Source organism: Scyliorhinus torazame, chromosome 7, assembly GCF_047496885.1.
Source record: "Scyliorhinus torazame isolate Kashiwa2021f chromosome 7, sScyTor2.1, whole genome shotgun sequence".
NCBI lineage: Eukaryota > Metazoa > Chordata > Chondrichthyes > Carcharhiniformes > Scyliorhinidae > Scyliorhinus > Scyliorhinus torazame.
In genome coordinates this window covers 38230610-38248934 of record NC_092713.1, presented here as the reverse complement: position 1 = coordinate 38248934, position 18325 = coordinate 38230610, and the positions used below count along the sequence as shown (strand labels likewise).

Genomic DNA, 18325 nt, shown 5'->3' with positions numbered 1-18325 from the left:
CTACATAAGTCTACCATGGGGAACCTTGTCAAATGCCTTACTAAAATCCATGTACACAACATCCACTGCTTTACCTTCAGCCAAGTGCTTGGTCACCTCCTCAAAGAATTCAACAAGACTTGTGAGGCAAGACCTACCCCTCACAAATCCGTGCTGACTGTCCCTAATCAAGCAGTGTCTTTCCAGATGCTCAGAAATCCTATCCCTCAATACCCTCTTCATTACTTTGCTAACCATCAAAGTAAGACTAACTGGCCTGTAATTCCCAGGGTTATCCCTATTCCCATTTTTGAACATGGGCACGACATTCGCCACTCTCCAAACCCCTGATACCACCCTTGTTGACAGTGAGAATGAAAAGATCATTGCCAATGGCTCTGCAATTCATCTCTTGCTTCCCATAGAATCCTTGCATATATCCCGTCAGGCCCGGGGGACTTGTCTATCCTCAAGTTTTCAAAATGCCCAACACATCTTCCTTCCTAACAAGTATCTCCTCGAGCTTACCAGTTTGTTTCACACTGTCCTCTCCAACAATATTGGCCCTCTCATTCGTAAATACTGAAGAAAAGTACTCATTCAAGATCTCTCCTATCTCCAATACACAATCTCCCACCACTGTTCTTGATCGGATCTACCCTCGCTCTAGTCAATCTCATATTTCTCACATATGTGTAATAGGCCTTGGGGTTTTCCTTGATCCTACCCGCCAAAGATTTTTCATGCCCTCTCTTAGCTCTCCTAATCCCTTTCTTCAGTTCCCTCCTGGCTATCTTGTATCCCTCCAGCGCCCTGTCTGAACCTTGTTTCCTCAGCCTTACATAAGTCTCCTTCTTCCTCTTAACAAGACATTCAACCTCTCTTGTCAACCATTGTTCCCTCACTCGACCATCGCTTCCCTGCCTGACAGGGACATACATATCAAGGACACGTAGTATCTGTTCCTTGAACAAGTTCCACATTTCAATTGTGTACTTCCCTGACAGCCTGTGTTCCCAACTTATGCACTTCAGTTCTTGTCTGACAGCATCGTATTTACCCGTCCCCCAATTGTAAACCTTGCCCTGTTGCACACACGTATCCCTCTCCATTACTAAAGTGAAAGTCACAGAATTGTGGTCACTATCTCCAAAATGCTCCCCCACTAACAAATCTATCACTTGTCCTGGTTCATTACCAAATACCAAATCTAATATGGCCTCCCCTCTGGTCGGACAATCTACATACTAGACTTTACTTTTGTTGACAAGCCTGTTTTGCATCTTGTCAAATTCCTTTTGGAAGTCTATGTACACCACATCAATTACATTACCTTCATCAACATTTACCTCATCAAAAACTCAGTCAAGTTAGTCAAAACCAATTTGCACTTAACAAGTTTTTGCTGGATTTCCTTAATAAATCTGCCTGCAACCAAGTGGCTGTTAATTGTGTTCCAGGTTATTGTTTCAAAGAGTTTTCCCACCACAAGGTTAAACTAACCGGCCTGTAGTTGCTGGACTTCTTTATGTGTTCTTTTTTGAACAACCCTTTACTCTTTCTATCGCTTTAGAAGATGTTGGATTCACTTTTCTGTTAACTGCTAACTTCTTCCCACAATCTCACTTTACTTTTCTTATTTCTTTTTTCACTTTCCTCTAAGCTTTCTTTATTCTAGAAGAAGAAGTGCAGCAGGTGCCTGGGACATCATTACCTCCATTTTCTCCTCAAGGCAGCACTCGACTGAGTGTGACATTTCAAAAAGCCCTGCCAAAATTGAAGTCAATGGGAATCAGGGGGAAAGCTCTCCACTAGTTGGAGTCATACGTGGCAAAAGGAAGATGGTTGCGGTTGTTGGAGGCCAATCATCTCAGCCACAGGGTATCACTGCAGGAGTACCTCAGGGAAATGTACTAGACCCAAACATTTTTGGCTTCTTCGTCAATGATCTTTCCCCCAATGTAAGGTCATAAGAGTGGATTTCCTTTGATGATTGTACATTGTTCAGTACCAGTTGCAACTCCTAAGTTATTCAAGCAGTCGATGTCCAAATGCAGCAACTATTAGACAACATTCAGGCTTGGGCTGGTAAATGGCATGTAGCATTCACACCATAGAATTGTCAAGCAATGACCATCTAATTGGTCATTGCAGCACAGTGATTAGCACTACTGCCTCACAGTGCCAGGGACCTGGGTTTGATTTGGGTCTTGGGTCACTGTCTATGTAGAATTTTCACATTCCCCTGTGTCCATGTGGGCTTCGTCTGGGTGCTTTGGTTTCCTCCCACAGTCCACAGATGTGCAAGTTAGGTGGATTGGCCATGATCAATGCGCGGGGATAGGGCGGGGACAGGTAGTGTGCTCTTTCAGAGGATCAATGCAGACTGAATGGCCTCCTTCTGCACTGTATGGATTCTATGGGTCTCCAACAAGAGAGACTCTAACCATCGTCCCTGGACATTGAATGTAATTACTGTTGTAATGGTGTTGACTACAGATCATATCTGTTAAGGAAGTCTTCATAGTCTCCTGTATGTTAACAGCAAGTCTCTATTCACTACATGTGCCTTCTTACATCACTGTGTGGACAGCACTCTGCTACCCAACTTTAACCCTTTAAAAACTATACCCTTATACTACAGTTACCATCTCTGAACGCCCCAGCATCAACATTCTGCATGTTACTTAACTAGACCGGCCATATGAATACAATGACTTGCAAGAGAAGGTCAAAGGTTAGAATAATAGAGTTTTACAGTACAGAAAGAGGCCCTTCGGTCCATCATGTCTGTGTTGGCCATCAAACACCTATCTATTCTAATCTAATTTCCCAGCACTAATCCATCGCCTTGTATTCTATAGCCTTGTATTCCTTGCATTAACCGCTTCTTAAATGTTGTGAGGGTTCCCGCCTCTACCACCCTTTCAGGCAGTGAGTTCCAGATTCCCACCATCCTGTGGGTGAAAAAGGTTTTCCTCAATCCCTTCTAAATCTCCTGCCCCTTAACCGTATATCTGTGTACCTTGGTTATTGAACCCTCTATGAAGGGGAAAAGGTTCTTCCTATCTACCCTATCTATGTTCCTCTTAATTTTATATAATAAGGTCCCCGCCTCAGTCTTCTCTGCTCTAAGGAGAACAAGCCTAGCCTAACCAGCCTCTCTTCATAGCTGAAAATTCTGAGGTGATTAACTCGCCTCCTAAATTCCGAAAGCATGTCCAGCATCCGCAAGGCACAAGCCTGGGGTGTGATGGAACATGCTCCACTAGCCTGGTTGCGTACGGTTCCAACAACACTCAAGCAGCCCAATACAATGCAGGACAGAGTAGCCTGATTGATTGGCAGGCCATCCACCATCTAAAACTTTCAATCCCTCCACCATTGACACACTGTGGCAGCAGTGAGGAGGCACGGCATCATCTCACCCAGGCACCTTCGACAGCGCCTTCCAAACCCACAACCTCTACCATGCAGAAGGGCAAGGACAGCAGACACATGGGACCATAACCACCTGCAAGTTCCCCTCCAAATCCACACACCATCCTCACCGTCCCTTCAGTGGCGCTGGATCAAAATCCTGGAACTCCATCCCAAATAATGCGGATGTACTTAACCACATGGACTGCAGCAGTTCAAGGTGGTTCACCACCACCTTCAGGGGGGCACTTAGGGATGGGCAACAAATACTTCCCTCGTCGGTAACACATCCATCTTTTGAACGACTAAAAGATAAATTGATTTGAAGACCTTTTTATTCTCACACCATCGTAAATAGTAAGTACAAACTAAGAGTGCGATCTACCAGCTGCGCTGCGCCCGAGAGGCAGCACGGTGCAGCCAGTAGATGCCAGGAGTTCCCTCTTCCGGGATCTACCCGGCTCGCCACGCCTCCCGAGATCTAATGTGATCTTGTGAGACGTCGCAATGTGAATCTCGCCCATTATGAGTGGGGTCACTATTTTGCGAATCTGCATATTAGAGTGAGACATCTAGTCTCACTCTAATATGCATTCCCACAATCTACCCCAGGCCTGGGATCTAATCCCCGTGCCTCGGACATCTCGGGTGAGTGCCGCTCAGTACTGGTCCCCACAAATTGGGGTATCCCAGCTGGCAAGGCCACTGCCAGGATGCCAGGATGGCAGTGCCAATGTACCAGACTGGCATTTTTTCCACGGTGTGGTGTGGGCTCGTGGGTTACCCTGGGCGGGAGTGGTGGGATGCAGAAGGGGTGCAAGAATCCCCTTTATAGGTGACTTGGGGATTCGGGGGTCGTGTTGGCGATCGAGGGATCGGGATGTCATTTCCCTGTACTGTGGACTTCTGGTGAACGGAGCTCCTCAGCACGGGAAACTAAGTGCAGCCTTGTCAGGGAGCTCTCTGCTGAGGATGCGAATATAATTAGAATCCTAATAGATAGCATGGTGTTTTTTGGTGCTGCGAAAGCTGGGAAGCACCCGGCTAAACGCGCTCGTTACGGATCCTGTTCCCATTCAGTTAGATCGAGGCCTAAGAGTGCACGTTGTTAGTAGCAAGTTAACTATGTCAAATGAGGCTTTGGCGATAACTTTGGCACTGGAGGCACTCCTTTGGCACTACTTGGGGAGGCAGTGGTGTAGCGGTATTGTCACTGGACTGGTAATCCAGAGACCCTGGGAAATGCTGTGGGGACTCGGGTTCAAATCCCACCATGACACGTGGTGAAATTTGAATTCAGTAATATAAACTGGAATTAAAAGCCCAATGATTACCATCAATCCATTGCCGATTGTCATAAAAACCCACCTGGTTCATTAATATCCTTCATGGAAGGAAATCGGCCGTCCTTACCTGGTCTGGTCTTGATGTGTTCCACATATTCTACAGAAAGGCAGACATCGCTAGGACCCATGTGGATACACATAGCAACACCTTTTATTTGGAGGAAGTAATTGGAGTTGGACAAGAAATTGTTTAGAGTGAGAAGAAGGTCAGCTAGGCAGAGGAGGGTGGTGGTGGATCGGGTCTGGTTGGGTTTAAGCTCAAAGAAGAAATGGAGAGCCCTGGGCACATCCTGCTGGGAAATGGAGGTGTAGCAGGATTAGACATCCATACTGAAGATGAAATGGTTAGGGCCAGGACACTAGAAACTGTTAAAGTTACGGAAGGTATTGGAAGAAACACAGATGTTGATATGAAAAGACTGCACAAGGAGAGATGGGAAGAAATAAATTCAATGAAACAGAAAACAGACTGAAATACTGGGCTGACCAGGATAGCCTTGTCTATGGATTTGGGGAAGAAGGTTGAAGAGGACTGCTCAATATTAGGGGACTATGAGCTTGACATATTTAGTTTTTCATTAGAAACACCCCAAAAAGGTGGTTTACAAGCTACAGAGTACAGAGTGGGCAGCACGGTAGCATTGTGGTTCGCGCAATTGCTTCACAGCTCCAGGGTCCCAGGTTCGATTCCCGGCTTGGTCACTGTCTGTGCGGAGTCTGCACATTCTCCCCGTGTGTGCGTGGGTTTCCTCCGGGTGCTCCGGTTTCCTCCCACAGTCCAAAGATGTGCAGGTTAGGTGAATTGGCCACGCTAAATTGCTCTTAGCGTCCAAAATTGCCCTTAGTGTTGGGTGAGGTTACTGGGTTATGGGGACAGGGTGGAGGTGTGGACCTTGGGTAGGGTGCTCTTACCAAGAGCCGGTGCAGACTCGATGGGCTGAATGGCCTCCTTCTGCACTGTAAATTCTATGAAATTCTATTTGTTGGTGTAACTTGATCTTTTCACAGACATTATTTGTTAACACTTCTGTAACAGACATTTAATCAAATTTCTTTTTTTTTAGATTGTTATTGCCAGTCTCATGTGCACTTACAACAAGAATGATTGGATAGAACTTGCAAAAATGGCCGAGGTAGGTCTTTTAGTTGTGCGTTTTCTATTTCACGACAGAATCAGTTCGAACAATTTCACTGAGATTCACATTACATTTTTGGGAGGTAAAATAATTATGCATGAACAATGAATATTTAGTGCTGTTTGCAGTTTTACTTCACACATATCCGTCAAAATGAGATGAATTTTCATTTCAGCACCTACTGATTTAGAGACAGGTTGGGAAGGACAATTAATTCCAACAAATGATTTGGGCAAGGCTGGTATTTCCCTTTCTTAGTTGCCTACAGATATGGTGGAGTTGAAATACATGTAGTTCAGGTGCTATTCTTTGCCATAAGTTGGGACTCTTATTTTACCTTCGAATAAGAATCATTGGTCCGGTTGGTGAGAGGTGTCAAAAATACGACTATATTATTGCTAATTACTCACTGGTAAACACTTCAATAAGAACTGAATAAAAACTTGGAAACAAAATATCAAACAATACATAAAAAAGTCAAGCACATGGCAAAATGTGTTAAGCACAAAAGAAAATCACTTTAATGCAAACAAACAGGTAAATGATTCAAGAATTCAGGATCAAAGACCTCGACCACGAGGTCTTACTTTTAAGGGAATTATTTTCTCTGGTTTAACCCTCATTTACGTTCATTGGCTTCTAATTCTCAGCTGAAACTTCCTGGTTTGTTCAAATGAATGTCTGTTCCTTAGAGGATAACTTGTTAATCAAACATTGGACATTTGTTAAGATTGACTGGGGCCTATCAAAACTAGCTTAGTGTCTGTATGCGCAGTCTTAGGAAATGTACTGGATATGTTTTCTCACACCTGCTATGTTTCATAGCTTGGAGGAGACATTAAGAATTGATTAATTGATTAGACAGAGACAATACGTTCTCAGTGCTGGAATACAATGGATAATTTATTGTATGAGACAATGACGGAAATAGTCAGGACACTTTTAATATCTTGCTTATTTAGCTATATTCATTCAACTAGCACCTCTATGAATAAAACTAGACTCTATCGCCGTAGTTTAATACAACTGAATAGCTATTTCTGAGCGTAGTTAGACGAGTTAACCACCTTCACAAGGGCTGGACTGCAGTCATGTACAGGCCAAACCAGGTTAGGACAATTGATATCATTCCCTAAAGAACACTGAAGAACTAGTTGGTCTTTTATGATATTTAATCAGTTTTAAATTATGCCAGCTTTCTATTTCCAATATTTCTTGAAGTTGAATTTAATTTCAGCAACTTTCTGACAGAAAATGGTTCTGTAATTTTAAGGCTCATCATTTTTGAGAATATGCTAGCTCTTATGCAGAAACATCAAATGCGATCCGATGTGATCCAATTTCCGGATCTGGTGATGAATGTTGTCATATTATTCTGATATGATTTATTAGCGATATTGTCATGTGTCGGTTTATGTGCATAATCAGAATGCCATACCACTTGCTACTGCTACAGTCAGTGTACCAAGCAGCCATGTATCAGTCCATCAGCCACATACAGAACTGCAATAAATACATTTGATGAAGTTCCAGTAATTGATTCTAAAAGTCTGATTATTTTGAACTTCTGGGAACCACATGGCATAAGTCGATTGTGTTGTATTACCGTTCAAATGGCTTCCCGTGGATGCGAAGAGATGAAATGGGAGCACGTACCAAGACTGAGAGAGATTAAGGGTTTTACTGAGGACCAGTCCACTAAAGATGAATTGCACAGACAGGTACCTGTGTAAACAGGTTCATAGCTCCTTGAAGGTGGAGTCGCAGGTGGACAGAGTGGTGAAGAAGGCATTCAGCATGCTAGGTTTTATTGGTCAAAATATTGAGTACAGGAGTTGGGCCGTCTTGTTGAAGTTGTACAAGACATTGGTAAGACCACACATGGAATACTGTGTTCAGTTCTGGTCACCCTATTATAGGAAGGATATTGTTAAACAAGAAAGAGTTCAGAAGTGATTTACGAGGATGCTACCAGGACTTGATGGTCTGAGCTATGAGGAGAGGCTGGATAGGCTGGGACTTTTTTCCCTTAGGGGTGATCTTCTAGAGGTCTATAAAATACTGAGGAGCATCGATAAGGTAGATAGACAACATTTTTTCCCGAAGATAGAGGAGTCTAAAAATAGAGGGCATGGGTTAAGGTGAGGGGGGAGAGATACAAAAGAGACCAGGGGGGAAGTTTTTCATACGGAGGGTGGTGAGCATCTGCAGCGGGCTGCCAGAGGCAGTGGTAGAGGTGGGTATGATTTTGTCTTTTAAAAAGCAGTTAGTTACATGTGCAGGATGGGTATAGAGGGATATGGGCTAAATGAGGGCAAGTGGGACTAGCTTAGTGATAGAAACTGGGCAGCATGGACAAGCTGGGCCAAAGGGCCTGTTTCCATGCCGTAAACATCTATGACACTATGACTCACTGTGGTGAATGGAGGGCCAAGGGTTAGACAGGATTTTGAAAACCCCTTTGCACGCAACTTGAGGGAGAATATTTTTTCAGGGGAGCATGCCGAATCAAGTGAGATTTGAAGGGGAATGTGAGTGGCAAGGTATATGAAGAAGTGATCAGAGATGGCCTTGCCTGTAGTTGAGATGATGGGAATAGAGAGATTGGGTGAGATGGTAGGGTCACAGGCATGGCCATGCATTTCGGTAGAGGGACTGGGTAACGGAATACTGCCATTAGTTTTCCTTTTTCATGGAGGTAAAATTAAAATAAAATGCATTTCATTGTTCTCCTGTGATGTACATCTGTTCACAATAACTTGCATAGTAAGTGATTGATTTCCTACATTTTATTTCTTGTTGCCACACGGATGTACAAATCCTGAGATTAGCATGTAATGCGTCTGAAACATGAGGTGCAATTTTAATCCCTGGTGTGTTTGGGTCAGGTGGGAAGTTAACAATTTCGAACCTGAACCCAACCTGCCTCGAACCTTCTGGTGTATCAGAGGTGAGTCTTCCAAAAATCTGGACTATCAGCTTTGTCTCCTAGTAGTTACAGTTATTGACTGCATATTCTCATAATAATAATCCTTAAAATTGCGAGCCATTTTTTCTGTGAACCTTGCAAACGATAGTACAAAATCTCAGATTTAAAAGGGCTTACTGAAGGGAAATTTAATTAAACATCATTAGTAATTGGTTTTGTGATCTTAAGCTCTAGATCCATTTTAAACATGTTTGGCCCAATTGACCGTGAAATCTGTTGCTAAATTCTGGCTAAACATGAGCTTTACTGTCTGAATGCTGACTATGATGAATGACTTTATCATGCAGCTTGTTCCTTTGCTTTCCGCAAGGCACAAAATGTTTATGATTTTTCACACCTCTGATGGCTATCAGTTTGAGAAAAATAATAAATTCACACTGGAACCACATGTGCAGCGTTATGGGGATGTAATATTTATGTAATTCCCTGTTCAGATGTGATTTAAATTTATTTTAGGCATTTTTGATACAGAGGCCTAGAAATTCTTGGCAGCGCACCCATTCATCCAGGTGAAAAATGGGCAGCAAAGCGTCCAACATGGCGAGTGGCACGTCCCTGCTTATTCACGCCAGAAATATGTTGCTCGCTTGGGCTGCTGCTTAGGCATCCAGACAGCAGCCTGTTAATTGGCCATTGCCGATGTAGATGGGGGATCACAAGAGCAAACCAAGTGCCCTCTGAACACTCTGAAAATTGTCAAAAATAAATGTGGTCACAGTTGGCAGGCAATCATTGAGGAGGGGCAAACCCTGACACCAAAAGGCTGCTTCTTGAGAACTGGTGGGCTTCACAGCATAAGGTTGCTCCGGCAAAGGAAAGATCCCATCTCCATTGGAAAATGGCCCCTGGGGGAGCACTACCTGAGGCAGGAATGCGACAGGGGTTTTCCCAAGATGGCTCCCTCATTCTGCTCTGCTCGCGCTGCTGCACCCCCTTTTATACCCGATATAATCCATCAAGCTTCTCCCTCTGAGGAAGTCATATGGACTCAGAAGGTTAACTCTGTTTCTCTCTCCACAAATTCTGCCAGACCTGCTGTGTTTTTCCAGCTTTTTCTGTTTATTTAATCCTTCAAACCTTTTCCCAGGTTAACTATCCTGCTAAGTAAGTTGGAACATCCGAAGTCTTGGAGTTACAATTGGAATTTCAGAGCGTTCCAGATGCAGGGTGGTTGCCTCCCTGGGTAATTCCCAGGCAATCCTTGCAAGGGGTCCCCAACACATCTTCCGAGGTACCTCTAGGGTACGACCTCCGGACAATAGAAGATCTGGGCCATCGAGAATTAGTGATTTTGTTTCCTCTGACAGCATTTAAGTTAAACAAAATCATTGGTATTTATAAAAGAAAATATCAGTTGCCAAGTGATTTTAAGTCATTTCGTTTTTTTGCATTATAATTCAACGATATTTTCCTTAACTGATTCTCACTTGATTATAAAATTCAGTAATCCAATAAACCACACGCTTTTTGAGCATGAACACTACTTACAGCAAAAATGTGTCATCAAAATTACAAAATGCAGAAAAGGAATATGAGATTTTCTCTTTATTCAAACTTTCCATCGAATCGAAGTGTGAGGCCAGCTGCTCTATCTTTCAGTCTATAAGGAAGATCTAATTACTTCCGGCACATGTTGATGTAACCTGTTCCATTCCACAAAACAATTTGGGATCTTGCATTAGTGGTCTCGCTATGCACTCAAATTCTTTATCCTTCATAGGATTCTGGTGCGGATGCCTTGGAATTAAATTTGTCCTGCCCACACGGCATGGGAGAAAGAGGAATGGGCCTGGCCTGCGGACAGGTAATTCAATTTTATTCACCTTTTGCATTCCATTGAAACTTGCTGTTTCCACCATCATTTCAGCATGTCTTCTCAGATGTGCCATAGGACTGTGGTTGGGACTGAGGTGGATTCCAGATCGAGCCTGCAGGCCTTGGAGGTTCAACCAAAACGTACAGCTTTATTTAGAAGATGTTAACACTGCAGGCTGCGAAGTTAGACTGCCCGTTTGGGTGCGCCAACGGCCGAGATGACATCATGCAATCGTTCTCTGAAAGTGCCCCTGTTCAGCGACAGGGCTGCTTGTGAGCAAATTACCGAAAACACCGGGCTAAATTCTCAGCCTCGCGCCGGCGGTAGCGGAGTTCCTGGTGAGGCGGAGAATGCAGCGCTGGTCCGTTTCCAAAGCTCTGGGCTCCCACAGGCGTCTCGAGGTTCGTGCGGCCGAGGCATAGAGTTTAAGAGCAGGGAGGTTAAGCTGGAATTGCATAAAACTTTGATTAGACCACAACTGGAGCATTGTGTGCAGTTCTGGAATTCACATTATAGGAGGGATGTGACAGCTCTGGAAAGTATAGAGGAGATTTACCAGGATGCTGCCTGGGCTGGAGAGTTTTAGCTATGAAGAGAGATTAGGTAGACTTGGATTGTTTTCCTTGGAGCAGAGGAGACTGAGTGGGGACATGATTGAGATGTATAAAATTATGAGGGACATATATAGAGTTGACAGGAAGAAACCGTTCCCCTTGATGGAGGGATCAATGACCAGGGGACATGGATAATAATCGTTATTAGTGTCACAAATAGGCTTACATTAACACTGCAATGAAGTTCCTGTGAAAATCCCCTAATCACCACACGACAGCACCTGTTCAGCTACACTGAGGGAGAATTCAGAATATCCAATTTACCTAACAAGCACGTCTTTGGACTGTGGGAGGAAACCGGAGCACCCGGAGGAAACCCACGCAGACACGGGGAGAACGTGCAGACTCTGCACAGACAGTGACCCAAGCCAGGAATCGAACCTGGGGCCCTGGAGCTGTGAAGCAACAGTGCTAATCACTGTGAGATTTAAGGTAAGGGGCAAGAGGTTTAGAGGGGCTGTGAGGAAAATCCTTTTTACCTAGCGGGTGGTGGGAGTTTGGACTCGCTGTATGAAAGGGTGTTTGGGGCAGAGTCCCTCATAGCATTTAAGACCTATTTAGATGTGTACTTGCGTGCCAAGGCATACAAGGCTACGAGCTAAGTGCTGGAAAATAGGATTTGAATGGTTAGGTGATCGTTTTTGACTGGCGCAGATGCGATGGGCCGAAGGGCCTTTTCTGCGCTCGATGAGCGCAGGGAGGGAGGGGTGGATGGAATCACCACCTGTCCCTTGCATGGCTGTCGAGAGAGGAGAGAAGAAGCCCTGCAGTTAATTAGAAATTTATAAAAACAGAATTCGATACGGGTGCTTTGTTGGAGAGAAGAGAACTGTCGCAGCGTCCCCCAACCCCAGTATGCCACCTTCGCCAGACTGTCTGGCGAATGGCACAATGACTGCTATTGGCATCAAAAGAAGGGAACGCTTCTTGACTGCATGAGTTTGACAAGGTCACGAGCAATGCCCCACATTCTGGCACTTGGACCCATTTTGAGGTCTAACTATTCTTTTATATAGAATCATGGAATCCTTGCAGTGCAGACAGAGGCCATTCGGCCCATCTAGTCTGCATCGACCCTTCGAAAGAACACTCTACACATGTCCACTCACACATCCACCTCATCCTATCCCCGTAACCTAATCTGCACATCTCTGGACACTATGGGGCAATTGATCATGGCGAATCCACCTAACCTGTGAATCTTTGGACTGTGGGAGGAAAGCTACGCCGATACGGAGAGAACGTGCAAACTCCACAAAGACAGTGACCAGAATTGAACCCGGTCTCTGGCGCTGTGAGGCAGCAGTGCTAACCACCGTGCCACCCTCATTTGTTTTCTTAAAAACAATCTATATGAGGAGTAAGATTAGATATATGGAGCGCAATTTAGCGAAAAAAGCATCACCGTTTTGGGTACGAATAACGGGGTGTTTCCCGCAGCCCACAACACCCCGCTATCAAACGGGACTTTGTTTTTTTTGAGGGCCTCTGCGGGAAATGCCCTGCCGAGGTCACGCTTACCATCATTTCCTGCACTGATGAGCACAGACATTTTTGAAATGCCGCCACAATCTCTCGACCCAGCTGTGCCCCCCCCCCCCCCCAACCACCACGGCCTCCAGACCCCCCCTCCAAACTTACCGATTACAGGGTCCTTGAGCCCCTCCCCTTACCCTACCTCATGAGGGCATGGGCAACCTGCCACCCAGACATCCACCTGGCACCCTGCCAGTGCTACCTGTGCACCCTGGCAGAGCCAGGGTGGCACTGCCAGGGCACCCAGATAGCAGTGCCAGGCTGACAGTGCCAAGCTTTCCTCGGTGGCATTGGGGGAACCAAGGTATCACCCTGCCTCTGATCCCGGTCCCAGTGAGGCATTCCGATCGTCGGACATCTTGTGAGAGAATCATAGAACTGACAGTGCAGAAGGAGGCCATTCTTTTTTTTTTAAATTCTGAATTCGGCCCACCGAGTCTGCACCGGCCCTTGGAAAGAGCACACAAGCTCAGTCCACGCCTCCACCTTACCCCACAACCCAACCTAACCTGTTGGACACTAAGGGGCAATTTAGTATGGCCTCTCGTAAAATTTAATGGCCTTGTCGCGTCACCGAGTCAGGCACAATGAGGCCGTATGATCGCGCCCAACAATTCACTGCATACTTTCTTGTTACTCTATGGTTGGCTGGTCAATGCCACTTAAAACACACAAAGTACACATGAACAGACAATTATATAATAATAATAATCTTTATTAGTGTCACAAGTCGGCTTACATTAACACTGCAATGAAGTTACTGTGAAAATCCCCTCGTCGCCACATTCCGGCGCCTGTTCGGGTACACTGAGGGAGAATTCAGAATGTCCAAATTACCAAACAGTATGTCTTCGGCGATTTGTGGGAGGAAACCGGAGCACCCGGAGGAAACCCACGCAGACACAGGGAGAACGTGCAGACTCGCACAGTCAGTGACCCAAGCCAGGAATCGAACCTGTGACCCTGGCGCTGTGAAGCTACAGTGCTAACCACTGTGCTACAGACATTTTGGATGCTTTCGCAATGTTCGGCATTTGATTTACCAGGATGCTGGAGAAAAATGCTCATTAAGATTAATGAAGTGCAATACTTAGTTTTGTCATGTGCTACACTAGGAACTAGCTTTATTCCTAGCTTTGAATTTAAGAACAATTATTAAACATCGTTAAAATAAAAGAGCCCTTTTATTAACCTTTTGGGTCTATTTGAATGTATTTAGATGAATGATAACTGCCAGCAATAATCTACTCCATGTGCCATCTGAAGGCAGGAACTAGTTTTTCCTGTCAATGCTCTCCCGTAATCACATCCCGTCCCATTGCCTTTTATTTTCTGATAATCCCATTGTTTATTTATCAGCTTCCTTCAGCCCTCTTGCGGTGTGAATCTCAGCATTTCAACTTCATCCCTGCTCTTCAAATGTCACTGGAAAATCTAAAGAACAGCTGCCTTTAATGGTTTCAATCTCCGTCCTTCATATATTGACTGTTCAGGCCTCACTATTTCTGCCTGAAGTAAACTTTCACATCTCCACTGCTAATGGATACTTGCTGGTAGATTTTTGCCTCAAAGAGCTGCTCAGCTAATGCGTTTGCTAGCTCCCCAAAGTCAGAAAGTAGGTCCACTCCATTTGGCAGGACTGGGCGGGGGAAGGAATGGCAGAGGGTGTGACGCAGGCCTTATTAACATAGGATCAGTGAGCTGCGAGCAGAAAATGAGTGCCCTGGGGAAGCCAACTGACCCTGAGCCACAGTTGCTTCTGGTGCCCTGGCCGGCCTGTGAGCAAGCAGGTAGGCCGGGAGAACGGATTTTGGAAGGGGAGGAATCCACTTTGGCATTAGCTCTCATTCTTCTTTCTTCTTGGTCCCACGAAAACAAAGTCTGGCTGACCTGTTGGGCTTTTCCTCAACTGCAGAGCAGCTGATACTGGGCAGTGTGTTTGCAGTGAATGTCCCTCTCTATCCTGTTCGAAGTGGCCTCAGACCACGATTTTATGTATAACAGTATTTTCCATGTGACTCAAGTGAGGAAGACCGGAACAGCCACATCGTCAGCAGGCAAGAGGCCTCAAATTTACCTTTGGCCTACTCTTCCATACAAAACACTTTGGGCAAAATCGAACAGCCGCACCCGACTGGGGACATGGTCCGACCGATAAATCTCGCGAGAAGCGCAAGATGTCGTGATCTGGAACCCGCCCATGATGTGCGGGGCCTAAATTTGCATATTTAAGCATGCGGTTAGGCGTGCTTGAATATGCACTCACTGGATCTAACCAGCGCCCGGGATCGAATCCCCTCACCGAGGAGACCCCAGCCAATTGCCCTTTTGCAGTGGTCTCCAAGAACCAGGCAGAATGACACCTGTGGGTGGGTGGGGGGGGGGGTCTCCTTCACAAGCAACTGGAGGCCCCTCCAGGTAGCCGGCCTCTGGGCAGGGTAACACCCTGGCACTGCTTATGTCACCTGCGAACCTTGGGTGCCAGCCTGGCACTGCCAGGTGTCTGGGTGGCGCTGGCAGGGACACTGCTAGGTTGCCAGGCTGGCAGTGCAAGGTGGTATTTTGCCCACATTGTGGATCCGTGCCTTGCTCTTATGAGGTGGGGAGCGGGGGGGGGGGGGGCTCGAGGGTCCCCAAGAGGTACATTAGGATGTAGGGGGGGTCCGGGTATCGCGTTGGGGGAATTGAGTGATCGGAGAACTATTTTAAAATGGTCCCCCGATTTCCTTCTGCACTGAGGCGCTCTGTACAGGAAATGAAAGTAGGTGCAGCCTTGGCGGGGCATTCCCCATCAAGGCCCAAATAAATAACCGAGTCCCATCCAGCGCTACAAGCATCAGGAAACATCCTGTTAAACCCACCCACAATGAGACTCGTATTCTTTCGTTAAATCGCGCTCTTAATCTCCATTGGGCACAAGACTGTTCACAAACTAATGATGCCTCCAGATATGGAAACCTTTTTTGCCACTTCTCTTGTGCTTTTCGCCCATACCGGTGTTAAAACTTCTGTTCGGCGATTCTTCTCTCGGCCCCAATCAGCAGCAACTCTCTCTGGGATCAATAATATGAGCTCACAAGAGTCAGCGCAATTACAGAGCTCCACATGCCTGTGCAAGAATGAACTGACTTTACCCAATAGCACAAAGTCAGCTGACTTGCCTATTTTTCTGTCAGCTTGTGCTTATCACTAATGATGATTTGGGGACACAGTCAAACCTTCATGCACCACGATTCATTCAAGAGCTACTGGCTGTCTGTAGAGCACAAGTTCAATGAAAGGCAGGAGCATCAGAACGAGTTACGTGGCTCAGGAGCAGTCACAGCAGGGGTTGCAAGAAAATACTTTTTTTAATTGAGACATCCCTTTCATCACTTATTTCCAACACCTCAAGTGCCCTCTATGTTGGACAGCCACGTTGTGATGTATTCAGCAACTTGGGAGCATTGCAGACAGTTCCCATCGATAATATGAGTCAAGCACACTGGGCATTCAGGATCAGATTATCAGTGCTCCTCATGTTCTGTGATATAAGTGTTGTATGAGCACGAAAAGCTCACAGTTCAGATATGTTGTGGTTAAATGCGGCAAAAAGCATTATGCAGCCATATCCTCAGTGAGCCATTGTGTGGCTATTTTGTATCTCACACTAAAAATTCCCCGACCTCTCTGATGGAAATTGCTAATTAATTCAGAATTAGAGACAAACAATGCCAACTGGAAAGTGGATTGAGGCTAACCAATTCGCTTCACATGGAACCCATACACCGAGGGAATATAGCAAACGCTCATCCCATCCACCTAGGTTAGGTTTGACACCAAATCCTCGACGTAAAGCAGCAACAACTTGCATGTATCCAGCACTTTTAACACAGCAAGGCTGGCGAGGCACTTCACAGGAATGTTATCAAACAAAATTTTATACTGAGCCATATAAGGAAATAAGACAGATGAGCAAAGCTTTGGTCCAAGCAATAGGTTGTAAGAAGCCTCTTAACAGAGAGGAGAGAAAGATAGAGAGGTGAAGAGGTTGAGGGAGGGAATTACAGTGTTGAGGGCCGCATGACAGCTATGGTGACATGATTAAAATCAGGATTATCAGGAGGCCAGAATGGGAGGAATCTCGGAGACTTGCAGGCCAGGACTGCCTGTTGGACAAGCAGTCTGACAATTTAGAGACAATAGTGCATGTTGGTGCAGTGGTTAGCACAGCTTCCTCACGGCGCCGAGGACCCGGGTTCAATCATGGCCCCGGGTCATTGTCCGTGTGGAGTTTGCGCATTTTCCCTGTGACTGCATGGATCTCACGCCCACGTCCCAAATATGTGCAGTGTAGGTGGATTGGCCACGCTACATTGCCCCTGAATTGGAAAAAACGTTAAAAAAATAGTGCCGCAGTGGTGGGTAGCCTGCTGCCGAGGGCCACTTGCGGCCCATCTGAGTTCTGAGTGCAGCCCGTGAGACACTTTGGTGACTGTTGCCCACACACGACAGTTGCCACATTTGCTGATTCTCATCCGCATCATTTTTTTTCCTACTGGTATGACTGAAGTGATTTGCCCGTAAAACAAGGGCGAGTGAAATGGGGTGCGTGCTGATTGCTCCCAACACTGACTGTGAGAGCCGTGAGCTCCCTCTGCATCCAATGTGTAAATATTTATTTTATTTTTACCATTTGAAGTAGATGATAGTTCTATTAATTTTTAAATAATTAAGCATTTTCTATGAGCACGATATAACCACCGCGTTGCGCCCAGCGGGATCTGGGCACCGGGCACATAGCGGTGAAATCGAGATTCACGGCGCATGTGAACTAGTTTGCAATTTATCCGGCACGCTCCCAATGGCGATTTTGAGATCTCGCCCCAAATTCACGAGCATATCATTAACCCTCAGTTTCATTCATTTTGTGCTGCAGGGGCAGCACGGTAGCATAGTGGTTAGCACAATTGCTTCACAGCTCCAAGGTCCCAGGTTCAATTCCCGGCTTGGGTCACTGTCCGTGCGGAGTCTGCACGTTCTCCCCGTGTGTGCGTGGGTTTCACCCGGGTGCTCCGGTTTCCTCCCACAGTCCAAAGATGTGCAGGTTAAATGGATTGGCCATGATAAATTGCCCTTAGTGTCCAAAATTGCCCTTAGTGTTGGGTGGGGTTACTGGGTTATGGGGTGGAGGTATGGGCTTGGGTAGGGTGCTCTTTCCAAGAGCCAGTGCAGACTCGATGGGCCGAATGGCCTTCTTCTGCACTGTAAATTCTATGATTCTATGATCTCATGAGCAAGATTGAAGTCGCATACAGTGGCCTCCGGGGAGTTAACCAACTCCCCAGAAATACATCCTGAGGGCGTCGTTTAGTACTCCTTTTTTAAAACATAAAGCTGGCGCAATGGCAACTATGGGGAAGTGAGGAGGTGAGTAGCCATTTCCATTTTCCGGTATGCAGCTCAAGGGCACCGGAGCTGGTGGCCCAGTGCTTAGGGGCGGGCGGGGG

The 18325-nt window shown here is 45.9% G+C and overlaps 1 protein-coding gene across 2 annotated transcripts in view; it reads left to right on the top strand.

The window, feature by feature from the left end:
- Positions 1 to 18325, top strand: part of LOC140426151 (dihydropyrimidine dehydrogenase [NADP(+)]-like) — a 1098238-nt gene that overhangs the window by 835202 nt on the left and 244711 nt on the right. For both annotated transcript variants that reach the window (XM_072510567.1, XM_072510568.1), the window contains 2 exons: positions 5810 to 5878; positions 10591 to 10674. In XM_072510567.1, the coding sequence (XP_072366668.1) occupies positions 5810 to 5878; positions 10591 to 10674 (153 nt within the window). The remainder of the gene's footprint in view (positions 1 to 5809; positions 5879 to 10590; positions 10675 to 18325) is intronic.